The following is a 19857-nucleotide window of genomic DNA, read 5'->3' on the forward strand; positions in this document are numbered from 1 at the left end:
AGACTCCTCCATCTCACCGAACGTCGAGCATGCGTGTGTGTCCATCCCGTTACTGAGGTCTCTGTAAATAGTCCGACCCACCGAACGAGCCCAATAGAACACAATGGAGGCCGTCAAAGCCTTTAACAACGAGGTTTGTCTTCACTCCCTTTGAACTCGGGCGTGTAGAAGTGTTTCTGTAATTCACGGTTGCTAACGCTAGCTAAAAAAAAAAAAGGAGAGGCTGAGGATAACGCTAGTGTTGCACAAGGCCGCACAACAAAAACAGATGGCGCTAAGTTACTCGGTGTACGGGAAAGGTTAGCCTCCGAGGCTGTAGGTGCAAAGTGATGTTGGTTGCTAGTTTCCCCCCCCAGGCTGGCGCTAGCGTTAGCTGCTTATCTACAGGTTAGCCGGACCGCCGTGTTTGCGCGATGACTTGGTTAGCTTAGCGCTCTCTGATTCATCAAGAACACGAATAAAATACTTCGCTCTCGCTTCTGTGTTGACAGATCGTGGTTCTCACAAAATCCTGACTGAATAGCTGTTAGGTAATTCTGTAAAACAAATAATAATAATGATGATAAAAGAGTTTCACCTCCTAATCATCCTCTCATAGTCCCCAGATCATTTGTAGTCGTAAACAGCGAACAAATCTTTAGGGGGGGGGGGGGGGGGGGGGGGGGGGTTGCTTTGGACTCCTACTGGTTCATGTTGTTGTTGCATATTCTTATTTTGTTGTCCCATCCTGGTGACAAAAAGATGTTGTGTTGTCTGATTTTATTTCTCAGTTGGACTCGTTGAAAGAGTACAAGCCGCCCATCTCCAAGGCCAAGATGACCCAGATCACCAAGTCTGGAATCAAGGCTATCAAAGTAAGTATGGAGTGTAGAAGGAAGAGACGGGGAATAAAATAAAGGAAATTCTCTCCTGTTGTTGTGTAATCGTAACAACAGGAGAGCATGACGGCATATCAAGCCTTTTGTCAACAAGGTTAAAACTCCGCTTGAGAAAGACGAGTAACGATGGAACAAAGGAGGGCGTTGTGTTGCCACCGAACGATGACCGTTTCAGCCTTAAATGCTCCATCTAAAAGAAATGCGTATTTAAAAATCTAAATACCAATTTATTAAATAATTGTTTATGAAACCCCCCAAAAAATCCAGGCATTTGCCCAAACACCGACGAAGCCTCATTTTGAGTCTGGGTGTGATGTGAGGTCATACAGCAATACAATTCAGTATGAAGTGGGTAGCTGCAAGCCTCTGTTGTACACCCCTCCAAAAAAAAACGAGAATGCTGTGTAAATACACAGTAGTAATAAAATAGTGTGATACTTTGTGACCTATGATCAAAAGGATGGTGAATCGATTTAATTGAGTTCCAACTCAAAGGATCTCTGCTCTTCTTAATCTTCTGCCTTCATTTGTATGTTCAGTTTTTTTACCCCCCCCTTGTCCCAAATGTCTTTCAACAGACATTAAATGAATCCTTAAACAGTATTTTCTCCGAGATGCTCCAGGTTTACAGGATTTAGGTATTTAGCACGCGTTCGGGACCCCAGCTCCGATGCGTCTCCTCGTCCTGTTTCAAACGGAACTCTGTTGTTGTTGTGGTGTTGCTGTGCCTTGTGTTTATTGTGAATAACACCCGTTTCCCCTTCCCTCAGCAGCTCTCCCAGCTCCCCCAAAGCACTGAAAGTGAAGCAGGAGGATGGGGTGGAGAGAGTTACAAAGATAAGAGAATCCCTAACCAGCTTAGGTAGGAGTATGGGTTGTTTCACCAGATAGACGGAAGAAGACTCAAAGCATTGCTGTCACACACTCAGAGGAGCGGGGCAGTTGCTGTCGCCACTGTTTTTGCCTGAAAAGCCCCCCCTCTGGCCGTCAGCCGGGTCGGGGATGATGGCTTTTTAATTGTTGCGGAAGGTGAAGGTGCAATCTATTTGACCTTCTCTTTGGACTTGTCTGATGACGGTATCTTTGTTGTTGTCGGAGCACCTTTTCCCGGTAGCGGAGTCGGGAATGCTTAATGGAGTTTGTGCTTTCATAAGTTGGTGAAGGTAGTTTCCATCCTGGACCTGCAAGAAATGCAGATTCTCTAGTTGCCCTTGTTGACCTGTGGGCCGGATCTGCTGCATTAACATCAAACACTCATCAGTAATTCAGCATAATAGACATCACATATATATACACGACTGATCTTACATGACAAATGCTGGGGGGGGGGGGGGGGTATAGATGAATTATTTAGGCGGATTCTTCACAAGTACACATTTGTGCAGCATCTCCTAGCGTGAAACGTCAACGCTGCTCTAACAGAGTCGTTGTGAGTCGGTTCATTCTTAAAGTCTCTTTCATGGATTATTTTGACAGAGCAGCTTTGATTTCTTCAGCAGACGGTGTGGATGTATTGTAATGTTTGAGCAGCTGATCCGTTTTAGTGTTACAGATTCAATGGAAGGTCTAATTAGAGATGGATGTTTCTCTGAGTGTGTGTGAGACATGCCTGTGCTGACAAACTCTCCTTTAAAAAATACTACCGGTAATTGTAATAAATGAGTGTGATCGCCGCCCGTAGCTGCCACTCAGAATATCCTGAGAGATTGATGAGGTGACAGAATCTACACTGATCCAGAGTGAACGTAGTGTTTTTATGTGCAGGCTGTTTCCTCAAGTCTAGTTCCATGCCAGTCTGCTGAAAATATTCATATAAAGCAAACTTCTTCCTTATTGCACATAAATTCCACTTGATTATGGATGCTGCTTGTTGATGGTGTCGCTAGCACATCAAGGTGATCAAAGCTTCGTTGTAAATAAGGTCGTTTTCACGCCTGGCTAAGCGGACTCGGTTCGATTGGGGAGCTGGAAGTTGCATCATTGTTGCATTTCTCGCTCGTTTCTGTTTCGATTTCACGCTGAAGTGCATCTAGAATGTGCATTCTGGTCTGAAAAAGGCAAAACCATCACAGCTCGACCTGCGGGTTTCCACAAACTGCAGATTTATGACCAGGCACAAGTTTATGGACGTATCATACCTTATCTGAAGGTTGAGACCATTTTGTTACTTAACTTTAGCTAACGCTAGCATCCACTTCAGAATCTGATTTGAACCGTGTGTGCAACTTCACTGTTTTTAACCTGCAGTAGCTTAAAATAAAATCAATCAACTGAACTGACAATAGAACAAAACAATTGAAACTGCAAGTAATTTAAGATTCTTTCAAAAAAGAAAAAACAAATAGTGTGTCAACGTGTTCGCAGAGGAGCTGCGATCTACGCTGTGGAAAACGCATTCTCACTCGGTACTCACTGCTTCAGTGGCTTGCATCTAAGCACAGGATCAAGAAACACAGAAAATAATTTAGTATCGTATGCTCCGGTAGCCGTATCTTCTTTCATTGGTGCCGTTTTGTTTTATCATTTTTTTATCAAAGGTAAAATTAAGGACACTGTTGGAGTTTGTTCGTCGCACGGTACCGTTGTGGCTGTTTTTAGAGGTGCGTGTAATTTCACAATGTCCTCGTCATGTCCTGACTGTCCAAAGTGCTAACGTCCTGTGCGATGCGACGCAGGGTTGCTGTTGTTTTAGGAACAGTTACATTTGCTCATGTTCTCCAGTGATGGAGAATATGTCTTTGGACACATACTTTAATGTAAAAAAACCAACAACAACGTACCGGTATTGCACCGTTTTATATTCTTTTCCCCTTTTTTACTTTAAATAGAACAAAATCTGACCTAAACCGAGGTTTCTGTGAAACATGAATTTTGTATGATGTTCCTCCCACAGCACATGTTAGAGCTGATGGCGACTCTGAACAGCCCCCACATTGTTTGAGTATTTTCCATGTAAAAATACTCATCAATAATAAAATGATCAGAAGGACAGGATGACTACGTTAACTACTCTAAACCACTCTTGACTTAAGGGTAGATGCTACAGCAAATAAAATAAAATTTTAATGAATTTTATTTGGAAAATAAATGTTTAAAAACGTTATTCTACCCCGACATCTGTCCCCTTCCTCCGACCTCCCTCTCATTTCTTTTTTTTTAATATTTAAATATTTTGTTGTCCTATTGCTTGTTGCAGCTTAAGTGGCACCGTGCTTACGTTATTTAATGTACGGTAATGGATTTTAATCTTAATAAACCTTTAGCGTTGTGATGATTAACAGTAGCTTATTACGTCAGCATCACTACTATAATCAATAATAAAGTTGGAGGTTGTGGTCTTGCCGTCAGCAATTCGAGCTCCACACACTTCGCATTTTGCGTGTCTCTTGTACCGGTGCTGGACAAAGCAAGATATGTAATACACGGCAGCGCCGCTGAAGCCGTCTGTTGCTCTGCGCCCGCCATGCTTGACTGTTTACGTCGTCACGTTTTGATTCGTCATTAAATGTTGATTGCTCCATTTGCGGCTTCCAAAATCAGTTAAAAATTACACATCAACACTTTTACTTTTCATGGTTGGCGTATGAAGACACCAAGAACGATTTCTAACCTTTTGATTATGATCCAAATCACCATGTGGACGGTGTAAATCTAATTAGGAGGGAATGAGCTTCTTCTCACGGAGTGCTTTTCTAGTTCTTAATGTTGCGTCCGTATCCGTATCGCATCGAATTCAACACTGTACCGGTACTCCCTTGGGCTGCCAGTAACTCTTGCGCCGTCTGAAGTTCTTGAAGGTGAATTTCATGGCACCATCACTCCTGCTAGCTGGTGTTGCCTCCTCTTCCGCCATGGCACCTGCTTGACGGGGTTAGATATCGTAGCGAACAGCAGTGTGTGATTGCTTTTTTTAAATACAGTCACACTTGTATGATTTGCTGCTTTAATGATGCCACTGGCATTGCTAGAATACTTCTCAATCTTTAAAATATTATAATTTGAAAATCAAACTGAGCTTTCTGCTGAAAAATATGTTCCACCGCTTCACCCTTGCCTGAATCACGACGGGACTTATTTGTGTTTATTTTTCTTTATTAAACTGTTATTGAGGCTTGAGGGCATATTATTCACATCTTGAAAATGTCGTTAAGACTTTACTGAAATGGATGACGAACTGCATTTCTCATTTGCATAGGTGTTACATCATTATTATTCTCACTCATGCACATGTTGCGTGTGACCGGTCGTCCCAGCACTGCTGGTTGTTGTTGTTGTTGTTGTTGCAGGGACAGACATGTCATCGTCATTCATGAATGAAATAAACAAATCTGACAATTCTTAAATCGGTTTAGGCAGATGTTTGTTTACACTGTGCAAGACAGATGTTTTCTTGGTGCAAACATCTGCGTAAACACAGGTTGGAAAGGCGTCATGAAAATATATTTGTAAAAAAATCAAAGCGTGCGCATGACTTGTTTTATCGTTTGTGTTGTGCGTGACTCGAACCAGAAATCAGCTCGTGACGTAACAGTTGTTATCTGACTCGAAGAAGAAGGCATCCCCACGTCTGGGAGCTCCTTGTGTCATTGGAGGCCAACATCTGCTGTCATGTGACGGGGAATCGGTTCTTTACCCGCCACTGCCCCAGACGTTAGATGTTAGCTGTCACACCAGTCCGTGATATTATCCCTTTTTGCTTTTGGAAGCCTGGCACGGTATTAAAAATCACACTGGAGTAGCGTTGCTTTGACGTCTTGTTCAGCGTGAACAGAAAAAAAGGCTCTTTTGAGAAGGGACTTTGAGTCAGTGCTGCTTGTACAGCCGCTGTAAAAAGAGTGATTGACAGTTATTGATTTGTTCAGCTTCGCTGGACATTTGTGAGCTTTTCCATTAGATAATTATTATTACCGCTTCTGTATGTTCATAATCATTGTGACGTCAAGTGTCACAAGACGCATTAATGTTTGGTGGAATAGATCTGTTTAGCTGGGTTTACGTCCAGTTGCAAACAACCAAGTCCCTTCCTGTCTTCCTTTTTTAATATGATTATGATTAATATGATTTTAATATGCAACACTAATTAAATGACTTTGAGGCAATAAAATAGAAATCGAAGCTTTTTTCTAATCGATGAATCATTGCAGCACTAATTTATTTATAGCTAGAAAAATAGAAGAGCCTCTAATCTGGTGCATTCTCAAAAGTAAAGTATTCTTGGGAAAGTAAAAAATATTAGTAGTAAGGTATTAGATTGGTGCGTACAAAAATAAATTTGTCCAATAGTCTGAAGCATCTAATTTTTTACTTCTTTAATTATTTGTTATACAAAATACAGGTTTTTTTTTATTGTCCAGTGATGTGATAAATATATTTTGCTTCCAAATAGGATTTTAAAACTTCAGTCACCCAAAATCTGTCCCAATGAAGAACCTCAACACTCAGCCTCTCTCTGTGCTTTGACGCCACCTACTGGTAGATGCTGAGTTTGTGTTCAGAAGACTTGGTAGTTGTGACTGTTTACCTTTACCTTCCCTGGAGTTGTTTTCAGCATCGATGCTGCTGTGCCAGCATCCATGAGGATCAGATGTCAGGCTGTCGTCGCGCGAGTCAGATTAGATAATTTTAGAATTGTAGATGGGGATTATTCATGTTTGTCTTTCGTTTGTAAATTCTATCTTTTGACATTTAACTTCGTCTTTGCTCTTAACCCAGAGTCATCTGAAAATGTAAAGACATTTTAACTATCAACATGTGAGTGTACATGACAAATGTTTAGCCTCACCTTTAATCAAGCTTGTCTTACTGGACCTTTTGGAGCTGTAATTACTAACAGAGGACTTGCAGGTGCTGATGGCCAGCAGCTAGTTAGCATGATGTTGAATAGCAGCAGCCCATGCAGGGCATTTACTACAACTTGCTGCTCACCTAGCTATCCTAGGCTAATGTTTAAACCTTATGTCCTCTAATGAGAGCAGAGGGTCCAGAGGTTCTGATGCACTGGCCGATGACTCGAAACAAGTCCTACATAACAAGGCGTGCTGGCAAAAGTTTTTTGTAACTTGTTGAAATTGATGATCTTGGGAAATGTTTGCATCGGTGTGTCACTTATTAAAGAGTGTGCCGCTGTGCAGCAAAAGTGTGGACTAAATCTAATCAAGCTCTCAACTGAATGACAAAATGAGGGCTGGTTATTACATAGGTATTCTTGTCCTCTTGTTTCAATACATTTGGAATAAATTACATCCGTTATTTTAATTTAAAACAACTTTCTCGTCTTGGACTGTGAGTACTAAATATTCTGTATTAAGTGTATATTATTCTGAACAGATGGATGCTGAATCTCTGCACATCCAGATCCAAGTCCACACTGGAACCAGCAGTGTGCATGAGCCTGTTATCATTAGTTGAATCACGGTTTTGGGTGGCGCCGTGTGCAGCCCAGTGGAAAACATCATGAAACTGTGCGAGCGTCAATCTCCCGATGAAACTTAGTGCACTTGCCAGAAATATAGATCTACTCAAATTCTGAGCAGCCATTAGCGAAAGAGTTCCATGACTTCCTTGCTTTCAATGATCTGTAAATTCTAGAAGCTAAAACGGAATAACATTGTCATATATCAAATTTAATATTTGTGAAACATTATAATAACGCTTGATTTTATATAGCACTTTTCTGGGCACCCAAAGTCACTACATTCACACAGGCAGTGTGGGCGAAGTGTCTTGCCCAAGGACACAACAACAGTGTACGCATGTGCCGGAGCCGGGAATCGAACCGCCAACCTCTCGACCACAGGACGACCCACTCAACCACCTGCGCCACCGTCGCCACATTCAAGTCGTTCATGAATGGAAGCTTAGTGTCCTGTCAGGGCTGCTAAGGAACACGGGGGATGATGCTAAAAGCTCTGGGCAGAAGACTAACAAGCTCTCCTTTTTGTGAAATGTAATTGTTACAGCTTTTCTTGCTGCCAAGAGACAACTCTACAGTTGTCATGGTGATTTCTCGATTGTTCAATGTCCTGCTGGCGTTCTTAAGAGGGCTTGGCAGGTCACCGGACAGATTTTACAACAAAGCAGAAAGGAGTGGGGTGTATTCTCTGTTCCTCTGGCTGAAATAATCCAGAGGTGCTGCTGGTTTACTTTATTGCCACTACCGGTACTTAAACTCCTGCTGATATTCACTCCGACTGTCTCTTCTTTCCAACGCTTCTCTTCCAGTACTACAAGCACGTTGTCCAGAGTGTGGAGAAGTTCATTCAGAGGGTGAGCCTCACGTTAGTAGTAATGCAATCTTTAATATTTTACTACTGCGGCACTTTCTAACTTGATATGTTTGTATAAATGCAGGTATAAGACTGTAAATTGATGTGTTCTGTAAATGCAGAAAAGATTAAGATTATCTCACTCTTAATTAAAACATAACACCAGCCGTTTGTTTCCACATCCACAGTGCAAACCAGAATACAAAGTCCCAGGGCTGTACGTCATCGACTCGATTGTGCGACAGTCACGGCACCAGTTTGGCACGGAGAAGGATGTTTTCGCTCCACGTTTCTCCAAGAATATCATCGCAACATTCCAGTACCTCTACCGCTGCCCGTCAGACGATAAGGTCAGACGGCTCTTAATCGGTGTTGTGTTTATCCGCGGCTTCATTGAAGTTCATGTACCCCAGCATATCTTGTTAAGTTATGCAAATGATTGTTTTCAGGAACGGGGTCAGGCTTTGACAACAGTGTCTTTATCGGTATTAAACGGACAGGTTTTTTGACATCACTTCCGCCGTTTAGTTCTTAAAGAGTGCGTTTTTTTAGGCTGCACTTGGTCCGAAACGTTGTTGTTGCTGTCATTGCAGAGTAAGATAGTGCGAGTCCTGAACTTGTGGCAAAAGAATGCAGTCTTCAAGAGTGACATCATCCAGCCTCTATTGGACATGGCGGCAGGGATTCCCCCTCCCAGCGTCACTCCGGTCATGCCTAGTAGCGCTGCTGCAGTCAATAATACGACACCTGGTCAGTCAGACTTCACTCGAGCGCTAGCTGTACACCCATACGCGCGTACCAACGCCTCTGTCTCTCTGTGCCCAGGCACGCCAGCTACTCCGGCTACCCCGGCTAACATTGTGCCGGGTCTGCCTGATTGGGCATCCCAGATTACGAACACAGACACTGTGGCTGCAGTGGCACAGATCCTGCAGAGTCCTCAGGGACAACAGGTTAGTTTGCACCCAACAGCTCCAATCCATGAAAGTGAAAATAAAAAATTCTCTACGAGTCGTTGTCCATGAGAACGGCAGTCTCTAAAGTAGTGTTTGTTTTGTTGTAGGTCCTTGTGTTAAATGCTGCACTTCTAAATTCCCTTTTACCACCTGTTGCAGCTGCAGCAGCTGGTGCAGAGTCTACAGATGCAGCAGCAGAAGCCCCAGCCGTCCCTGCTGCAGGCCTTGGATGCCGGCCTGGTGGTGCAGTTACAAGCTCTGACAGCTCAGCTCACAGCCGCTGCTACTGCCAACAGCCTCAACCCCCTGGAGCAGAGGGTCTCCTCTTTCAATAAGGTTAAAACTACAATCTGCTCCTGGAAGTTCTTTCTGCCTGGTCTTCGTTTGAAGAGTCCTTGTATCATTTTTACTGTGTGTTTGTTTGTGTAGAAACTTCTTGGCCCTTTCGATTTTGGAAACGATTCTGAACGCAGTGAGGATTCTAAAAAGGACACGTCATCTCAACTGTGAGTTCAGTGTGTTTTGTGATTAGGCAGTAAATGACCTCTTGGCACCTTTTTTCCGAGTCAACCGCTGACCTAATCGAGCGATGATTTTTAGGCCCATGGTGTCGGAGCCCATGAACAGCTCCCTCTTCCATCAGCTTGCTGAGCAGCTTCAGCAACAGAACCTGGAGCAGTTTCAGAAGCAGCTTTTAGAGCACCAGCAGCACCAACAGAAGGTAGTTACAAACACACACACACACACGTTGCAGTACACCCTCGGATTACTGTTTCCCAAACAATGTTTTCTCAGGACTTTACTTAGCTTGCGTGCATTCAACAGATCAATATTTGTTTCTTGGTCGTTGCTCGGTATTAGCCACCCAGGATCCATAACAAGCTTTAAGCTGCTGTGCAAATACACTAATGCTCTGCTGTCGGAGTAGATGAAGGAAATAGCTCCATTTACCTGAATGTTAAGTAACATTTGTAATCACCCAGAGGGACGACAGACGATACACCCTCACCCCCCAACAGCTGTCAAGCATACATGGTCCTGTTGACTTTTTCAGGCTATGAGCATAGAAGGTCAGGACTCAATCTTTGGCCAAGAGAACTCGGTGGCGGCTGCTCAGAGCAACAGCCAGGCCCAGCTTCCCGAAGCCGAGAGCAAACTGGACGACTCCATAGACACCCAGCAGCAGGTATACCCAGGCAAAACCTGTAAATCACTGTTCAGTCATATCTGGTCGTGTTTGATAGCTCGGGTAAATCGAGACCAACAAAGGGTGCTTAAAATAATATGAATGCCTTGCTCTGCTCATTATCCTGATGGTCTTTGTAATCACTTGTTTGCTTGTTTGTTTTAAGGACATGGATCTTGACGAGGGTCCTGATGGTATGGAGGAGGAGATCTTTGAGGCAGAGGAAAAGAAGGTTGCAAGTGCGCAGTCCAGGTCACGATCCAGGTCACGATCCAGGCAGGTCACACTTATTTACGCAGCTCTCTTTTGTTACTGTGTTCAAATATCACTATTAAGTCTGTTTATAAGTAATTTCATTTTAACCTTCTCAGAAAAGTGCTGATACAAGGTCGCTGAAGGGAAGTGAATCTGGCCAGGAGACAAAGCATTCTGACCTTTCCATTACTGCTTACCTTGTCTTTGTCTTGATCACTATACTTGGGACAGTATTTATTAAGTTCTTTCTTTAGAGAACGTTTTTTAAAATGCAACATAAAGAATCTTTTCTCTCTATAGGTCGCCCAAGAGGAGAAGGTCCAGGTCACGCTCAGGCTCCCGGAAGCGTAAACACCGCAAGAGGTCACGCTCTCGCTCCAGAGACCGCAAGAGGAAGTCTTCCCGTTCGTACTCGAGTGAAAGACGCGCCCGAGAACGGGAAAAGGAGCGACAGAAGAAAGGATTGCCTCCCATACGATCCAAGACTCTCAGTGGTAAATTGTTCTTTTCACAACATTTCCATCGTTTGCCGTCAGCTCCCCCCTACCCGATGATCGATATTTGTTTTCCCCCTCATCCGTATCTAGTGTGCAGCACAACGCTGTGGGTTGGCCAGGTCGATAAGAAAGCCACTCAGCAAGACCTCACCAACCTGTTTGAAGAGTTTGGCCAGATCGAGTCGATCAATGTAAGCGAAACCTCCCGACCCCGAGAAGTCACTCACAACATATTAGCAATGCGAGATCACCCTCCTCCTTAAAAAAAATAATAATAATTCTTCTAGGCTGAAGTCATAATCTCATGTTTCTCATGTGCTTTTTCTCATTAATCAAACATCTGTGGTCTTTTTTTTTGTTTAGCCCTCTAATTCCCTGTATAATGAAGTATGTGTGTGTTTTCAGATGATCCCACCCAGAGGCTGTGCCTACATCTGTATGGTCCATAGACAGGATGCATATCGTGCCCGCCAGAAGCTCAGCACCGGCTCCTTTAAGATTGGCTCCAAAATCATCAAGGTAGATGTTACCTGCGTGACGTGATTGGACTGTGTTCTCCTTCTTGCTTGAGGTTTCTACCGGTGGAGTTTTGCAGTGACGTCCATTTAGACTTATCCAGGAATTGACTTTGAAAACTGCTTCTTCTTTTTTTTTCTCTTTCGTGTGCGTACCCGATCCAGATTGCATGGGCTCTGAACAAAGGGGTAAAGCAGGAGTACAAGCAATTTTGGGACGTGGACCTCGGCGTTACGTACATACCTTGGGAGAAGGTGAAGCTTGATGACCTGGATGACTTTGCTGAAGGAGGAATCATTGACCAGGAGACTGTTAATGATGGTGAAAATAAACAAACCTCCTTACTAAGTTCTGCTTTCACAAATAAACACTTAACAAATGGAAAACAGATATCCAAACACATCTTGGAATTTCATTCGATTATTTGTTTTGTTGTCCATTTCCTCAGTTACTTGATTCTGTTTCATAGTTTTAATGCCCCAAAATCCTTCTAGAGTCACAATTTTGATTCAGAAAACAAGACGAACATTGAGTTTGTAGAACTCAGCTTAGCTTCCAAATCATTTGGCTGATTTTCTAACCCTTTCATATTTTTTTATTTGTTTGTTCCTTATAGAGTGGGAAACAGCCAAGAATGCCGAGCAAGCCAAGGAACTTTCAAGTCAGCCTGTGAGCGTCGAAACTACGATGGCATCGAACACCCAGACAGAAACCTTCAACCAGCAGGTCACCATGATGCCAGTTCAGGTACTGTAGAGGTTGCAGCGTGCTTATTTCCTCGGTTCCTGAGTAAAATGAATGAAGCGTACAAATCATTTGGTTTGAGAGTTGGAACTTCTCCTTGGCGATGGAGTCAGAATGAAGATCAATCGGTTCCAAATGCAGCCCCCTCCCAGGGCTTTGTGACACGGGACAGGACACCGGCTGAAGTGACTTGTCCCATTTCCTTTTTCAAAATAAGAGAACCAATGGCTGAATTCTCCATGCAGGTCGTCGAGTGATTTGCTGTATTCCTTTGTGTCTCGGTTTGGCCTCTTTCTGCATAGCTATTGTGAGAAAATGAGCAAAAAGATTCACGTGAAATTCTCTGAAATCTCCCCTTTGAGCTCCCGTGCTCATTGAAACACTTTGCCCACACTTAGCCAGCGAAGTGTGGTAAAGTAAGTCCTGGTGATCCTCATCGGCTTGCTCCAGGGACGTAAAGAACTGGCGATGCTGAATTCTCCTTGCTCGTATAAAGTTAACAAGTTTCGTGACTGGATTCAATATGCTGTTTTATGTATTCACTCATTTATCTTTTGCTTAGTTACCAGTGGCTCAGGCGGTTCCCAGTGTAGGCTTGGTGCCGCCAACCTTCCCCGTCACCATGGGCATCCCTCCGCCAGGTTACGGACCGCCGCCTTTCATCAGGGCGGGCTTCAATGCCTCGCAGCCTCCACCAGGTAAACGATGCAAATCATCTCGTCAGGAACGGATGTAGAGAAAATGTACGCGCTTACGTGAAGTTGTTTTCTGCTGTGCAGGTTTTCTGCAGGCGGCAGGCATGGTTCCAGCAACGACTTGTGAGTGTCTGTCCTCAACTAAGACGTCCTTAAGGTGATTATTGGAAGTGTGTCTTCAGAGACTGAATCGCGCTCTCCTTTGATCTGCCTGCAGCGCTGTTGCAAACGCCGGTGGCGACCAGCCAAGCTATCAAGGAATCACCGTTCGGCGCCATGATTCCTCCAACCAGCGTTATCCCTGGTAGCTTCATGGCCGCCGCTATTCCCGGAACTGGTATATTCAGCCCGGTGGGGGTCCAGACTCAGCAAGCCACCAATGAGAAGCCAGCGCAGTCCGCTGAGGGCATGGATGCCGCTGCAGAGCTTACTCTGCAAGGTGAAGCATGGCCGATGAGTTCACGCACGACGTTTCAATCATGTTCCATTCTCTTGAGAATCTTCACATTTCTCAAAGTAGTTTGACACTTATTTTTGTCCCTGTGTTTTGACCCCCCCCCCCAGGCATGCAGAACGCAGTCCGTAGTGGAATGGGTCTCCTTGGCATGCATCCTCCGTCTTCCCTCGCACACCCGCTGCATCCGGCGGGTCTGGCTGGCCAGAGAATGTCTGGACTTCTGCCGCTGGATGTACGACCAAGTCTCCTGCAACCTGGGCTTGCCAGCCGCTTCCCACTCCTCATGCAGCAAGGCCCCACCCAGCAAGGTCCTAGTCTCCTCGACAGTACACTCCAAGCCCAGGCCCAGGCCCGTGCCAGGGCTCCTTTCTCTCATCTGGACCCCTTCATCAGGGCTCCAACCCTGACTAATGAAAATGTGTCCAAGACAAAAGACGACTCGTCTTCCGGGGCCGATGAAGGGAAAGATCAGGACTACCGCTTCCCTCCAATGGAAAAGCAGAGCACAGGCCTGCTGAGAACTCCCCCACCAGAGCACAGGGAGTCCCTAGGAGGTGGAGGAGGTGGAGGAGGAAGGCCTCCCTTGCTCCAGACCCCGGGGACACAGCCAGCCCGAACTAGCTTAGCGGGTCGCCTGCAGGCTCTTGCTGGCTTCACCCCTGATAACCGCTGGAACCAGATCAGAGGGGACTTTGATGAGCGGGATGGCGTGCGGGGCGGTCTACAAACTCCAGCGGTCCCGAAAGGCTTTCAGGACGAGCGGCCCGCACCTGGGCAGAACTTCGCGAGCCGCTTCGACAACCGTTCTGGGACAACAAGAGGAGCGGTCGGCACCTCGGGCAATTCTGGAACTGTCGGGGGGCCACCGGTCTGGAACCGTAGCGGCACGGCTGCAGCTTCTTTTGACAGCGAACTGCACCAGGACCTCGATGAGCGTCGACGCCCGTGGGACAGGCAAAGAGACAGAGATGAACGAGACTTTGAGTTCAGGAGGGACATGAACGGCAACCGCCACAGCCGGGAAAGGGAGCGAGGCCAGAACCGCACCAGAGAACACGAGCGTGAACGAGACCGCGACAAAGACAGAGACTGCGATAGGGAGCGTGAGCGTGGGGGCTGGACACCTCTCCTCCCTCTCCCTACACCTCTGCTCCCGACTCCGCCTCTTAACCCCAACCTGACCCTGAACCCGGGCAAACTGCTTTTGCCGCTCAAACTGAACCCTCAGCTGCAGCCACGATTCCAGTCCCCCCTGCTGCCTCAAACTCAGAGCAAGCCCTCTGTCTTCAGTCAGCCGATGGCCCAGGTCCAAAAGAAGTCTCCGACCCCAACGCGGAGTGAAGCGGATGCCCCCGAGCCCCATTTAGACTCACCAGGTGCATCCGAGACACTTCAAACGCAGTCGCCGCCCTCAGTCCGATCACCCGAGGGAAAGGGCGAGACCCCGCTCACTGAATCGCCCACTGAGCCGGATTTGTCGCCACGGCCCGAGACCCCTCTCCAGTCAGACATGTCATCCGAGTCCCCATCCGAAGCTTCTGCTTTTCCAGACAGCAAAATCCCAAACCAGGCCTCGCCGCCGACGGCGTCCTCCCAGGACAGAACCGTGAACTTCACAGAAGCCGCCAGCCCTCCCGAAGAGACGACTCGCTCTCCGGAGGAGCAGGGAAGCCCGGAGAAGGAGGAGTCACCAGATGCCTTCTTGCCGCTCCGACCCCGGTGGGTCAACGGATCTGGGATAGACAATAGCGCCGTTGCTGATCCCACGCCCGAGGCCTCTCCAGAACCCTCCCCCGAATCCACCCGAGAACTCGCCTCCGATTCGGCGAGCCCGGAAAATGAACCGGAGCAGCTGCAGCTCGTCTCTGCCGAGGACGTAGACAGTGAACAGAGCGAACCCGAGGAGGACGCTGCGGGTCAGACAGTGGTAGACACTGTCACAGACACTGAGGGGACATAATCATCACTCAGTAGGTAAAAGATCATTTTGTAAAGTTGTCTCTTATTCTCTGTACTCACGTTGGCAAAACCTCCACCACACGGGGACACGGCGAATACTGACTCACTTTAGTTGTTGTCTAATAACAATAACACATTATTTTTATCTCTCGCAGCTACCGATGTACTTAAATAGAAGGCTCATTTAGCTGTTATTATTGGTAGACGTAACTTGTTCTTGTGTTTTCTTTCAACCCTTTTTTTTAAAGTTTTAACGGCAACCCCTCCCATTTTAACTCTTTTAAGGTTTTATTGAATTGCCTACCAAAAAATGTTTTAATTGTATATTGGGGGGGGGGGGGTGCGCTTTGGCCTTCCTATGGAAGAGAGTAAGAACTCCCTGGCTTGTTGGATTAAATGGAGTTCCACACGATAATTAAACCGCAGTTGCTCGCCCCATTTGTCTTCTTTTTGAAATTGCTGCTGCAAAGTTGACTTTTTTGCGGCATCTCACGATGCTTTGCTGTTTCTAAGCAGAAGAGATAGACTCTGAGACCAGTTCAAGCTGCTTGTAATTGGGCAACAAACGGAAGATTTAAAAAAAGAAAATGAAAATGTTGTATCCCCCAAATAAATGTCTGTAATTGTTTCTAATTCTACAGTGAACATAAACGGACAAATTCATACTGGGGGGGGGGGGGGGAGAGAAAAAGGAACCGATGGGTGTTCTGATGTTTGGGTACATATTGTTTTTAGTTTGAAATAAACATGCTTTGTCTGTTTAAAACACATGCATTTAGGACTGTTTTCTGACCCAGGATCTGTGGAAACTAAGGCCCCGCTTTACAGACTCGTGCACGTTGTGCGCCCCCCCCCCCCCCCCCAGTCGATTTGATGTTCTCGCAACTCAAGTTGCTGCTGAGACCATCCATCCACAGAGCACTTTGTTGGATGCAACCGTGGGACTTGTAGTTTTAGGTTCCAATGGCTTCCAAGCCTGTATGTTTCTATTGCTGGGATGACGGTTGAGGATGCGATTGTGCCTTTTCTGAACGGATTAGTCCTTGACGATGCTACACAAACGCTATCGCGTGATGCGCGCGTGCAGCTGGAGTGTCAGACAGCTCTGAACGTTACTTCTACCTGCACAGAATTTGACGGGCCTGCCGCTTGAATGGTAGCTGGGGGGGGTAGTTTGTACAGCACTCGCCTAGAGAACAAGTCTATGTACGCCATCGTTCTGTGCATGCAGGCCTGTGGCCTTGTTTTAACCTTCCTGTCTCTCTTGTTTCATTTCATACTTGTAGTGCTTTTCCTGAAACAAAACTTACTAGAGATCCACACAGTCTGCCACTCTTGTCAGACCAAATGTCTACTACAGGAGTTGTGATGTTGAATAAAAGTTGAAGGTGCATCTGATTTTTAACCCCTCTTATTGTCATGGATCCTGGCTCATCAGAACAATTCCGTTCACACACACACACACACACACACAATGTTTAAAACACAGACAATGTATGTCCTGTAATCAGGCACATTAGGAGCTTCATCCAGTTCAAATGTAATCGTGTAAATAATATTACAAAAAAAACATGCATTTGGTTTATCATCCCCCGTCTGATCTGTATCCGCTTGCACCTGATTGCTGACTCTTCCTTCGCCTGTCTTATGGAGGAACATACGAATGAACGTGTAACTCCCTGTAACTGTCATTGATACAGGCAATAAAGGTGATCGGTAACAAAGATATGGACCAGTTTCCCTCTTACGACAGCAGAATCAACACAGAGGGAGTTCTCACAAGTGGCAAAAAAAAAAAAAAAAAAGCAGCCATCTGGCACATGTCAACAGAACAAAAGGCTATGGAGGAAGTAAACAAATGAGGTAGATGCACAGGAAGTGGGGTAAAGATGCTGCTGCAGCTGCAGGAAGTGCTGACTCAGCTCGCAGTAGCACCAAGCTAGATCAATTATTTAAACAGCCGTTTGCATCATGGTGTCGTGATGCTGCTTCAGCGATGGAGTAGAAGCCCGGCGCACTGCCTAAAGGCTTTTACCTCAAATGGCACCTGAGCTTGCACGTCTAAATGTTGTGATACGCAGACAATGAGCGTAGTTTACTCCGGATTTTACCACCCCAAGGTGTGAAGCTGCGACTCGGTCTATAAATTTCTACCTCACTAAAAGTGATTTCTAAAGGCCTGGGCAGTCATCCAGGTCCGTTCTCCTCTTGACCGCCTCACAGGACGTGTCATTTGACCGTGTCAGACAACCGCATTGGAAACAAATGAATATACACACACGCAGTACTTAGCTAGTTCTTCCTCTAACAGTAATAAAAATAAAATCAATCACGCTCTGCGAAGCGCCAACAGCCTTCGTGAATTTATCTGGAGCCGAATAAAGGGCACGTTAATGTGGGTTGTGCCGATGGGGAATCACGATAACGCCCGAAGGGCGCTCGGAGAACGCGTAACTTAGCCGAGGCTGCATAAAATCGTCCTAAAAAATGTAAACACTTTTTCCACATTGCGTTGGCAACAAAACATGTCAAGGACATAGCTTTCAAATGTGGTATCCTGAGCCAATCTACTTCAGCTCCATTGTTATTTATGCACGCAAACCTTGATCCATGCACTTGGGAAAGTGGATCAGACCTTTATCTGAGAGTTACAACAGCATCAGCAGCAAACTAACCATAATGTGTGGGATAATAAACTACTAGAGCATCGGGTGGTCTTGGGTTCGACTGTAGGTCAGACAAGTTCACTGCTGAGAGGACGGCGTTAAGACTTAGCCTGTAAATTACTTTAAATGACTATAAGGAGCATTCTTAATAAGTCTGGTTTACTTTTCACAACAACTATTGCTGTGGCTGTAGTGTCAGTACCGTGTCTGGCCACTAGAGGCCAGCGTGGCACCGCAGCTCTGCAGACTGGGTGCGACGGTTCAAAATCTGCAGTGCTCTCCTCTCCTCTTCTTTGGTTCACTGTGATTGGAAAACCAAAAGCACGCCGGTCATACGGAAAAAAGATTCCTACATATGAAATCCTTTGTTTTGAGCCGGCAACAGGCTCAAGGTAAGGGCGTGAAGGACTTCATCAGATAACGCCTTCTATCCTCTTTGAATTAATAAGGCACTGAAATCAGGTCCTTTAAGGTGAGATGTGGCTCCCCTTTTGCAGCTTGCTGCATCTTTAATCGATTAAAGCTATTGATTAGGGTTAGGGTTAGGAATAACGTCCGCTGTGACCGGATACACAGATTGTGTTATTCTTAAACGCTGGATTCTGTGCCGAGTGAAGTGTGCCTGTCTTGGTGTGGCTGCTCATGAATAAATGAGTGGAAAAGATGAGTTCGAGCCCCCCCCCCCAAAAAAACCCTAAGCCATCAGTCTTAGTCTCCTCCACCGAGTTATGCAGGAGAGGAATCCCCTATCTCAGCCCACACTTTGCAGTCGCTGCAATTACTCTCCACTGCAGGAGTGTGTGAGTTTCCTCTGCATTCAGGAAGCCGCTGCCTGCCTGGCTCCCCTATTATCAGAGCCAGCAGACTCCCCAGGACCAGGACCAAGCGTCCAACGTTCGCTTTGCATCCTGCTGTGAATTGGTTGGGAGAGGCATCAAGGTCACATTAGTCGTCTCTCTGCAGCACGGAGGAGTGTGAATGGGGAGGTAGTTTGGAGCAGCATCCCTGGAGCTGGTTGCTGTTGAGGCTTCCAGCGGGCCGTTTGAGAGGCACTTTAGCAGGGTGTGCACTCATTCAGGGTAAAACAGAAGCTTTTTAGCTTCTCGCTCGCTGCTCTGGTAGGAATTGACATTCTTGCAGCCAGAGGGAGTTTATTTCATAGAAGATAGAAAAGCACTCAGGACAAAAGTGTGAAGCTTAATGATGGCCGTCAAGCACGAAGCGCAGGACATGAATAAGTAATCAGAGACCTTCAGTCATTTGTGGATTTTGTGTATATTTCTTTTAGCAGGGCTTTAGAAGGGCTTTCGGTGTTCATCCTATATTTGCTCATTTAGCACGAAACACAAAGCAAATCTGATGCTGATGGAAATAAAATCTGACGTGCTGATAAATGAAACATCTGCAGGATTCATCCTGAGGGTACAATGATATCAAGAACTACTCGGCAATAATTTATGAGTAGCACAAAATCTCCCGAGTGACGTAAATCGTGAGAATCGGAGGATCCAGGATCTGCTTCAGGTTTCATCTCTGGAGCATCAACTCAGAAATCCTTTTAGTATTGTTTTTAAGAAACCTGCCGCCCGCAACAGTGAAGTTCTGCAATGGTTCCCGTTGCTGTTTAGGGGGCTCTTATTGTTTGGTTTGGTTTTCTCCTTTGTTTCCATGGTTACAAGCTCACTGGCTTTCTGGGGCGTAACTCAAGAACCGTTCTGTACTTTGTCTCCCATGTGCTGGAGATGTTCCTGTTGATATTCTTGGACTTAAAATCATCTTATTT

General features: G+C 45.7%; 1 protein-coding gene across 1 annotated transcript; it reads left to right on the forward strand.

The window, feature by feature from the left end:
- Positions 1–103: 103 nt before the first annotated feature.
- Positions 104–15409, forward strand: LOC137908024 (SR-related and CTD-associated factor 8-like). Its single transcript, XM_068752383.1, has 20 exons — positions 104–133; positions 771–854; positions 8100–8144; positions 8332–8493; positions 8737–8893; positions 8969–9096; positions 9259–9435; positions 9529–9605; positions 9700–9820; positions 10154–10285; positions 10452–10561; positions 10841–11034; positions 11128–11228; positions 11443–11556; positions 11718–11874; positions 12170–12300; positions 12860–12995; positions 13077–13115; positions 13210–13431; positions 13557–15409. Exons 1-20 carry the CDS (start codon positions 104–106, stop codon positions 15407–15409), a joined length of 4170 nt encoding a protein of 1389 aa, XP_068608484.1.
- The last annotated feature ends 4448 nt before the right edge of the window (positions 15410–19857 follow it).

Source organism: Brachionichthys hirsutus, chromosome 18 (genome assembly GCF_040956055.1).
Source record: "Brachionichthys hirsutus isolate HB-005 chromosome 18, CSIRO-AGI_Bhir_v1, whole genome shotgun sequence".
Taxonomy (NCBI): Eukaryota; Metazoa; Chordata; class Actinopteri; order Lophiiformes; family Brachionichthyidae; genus Brachionichthys; species Brachionichthys hirsutus.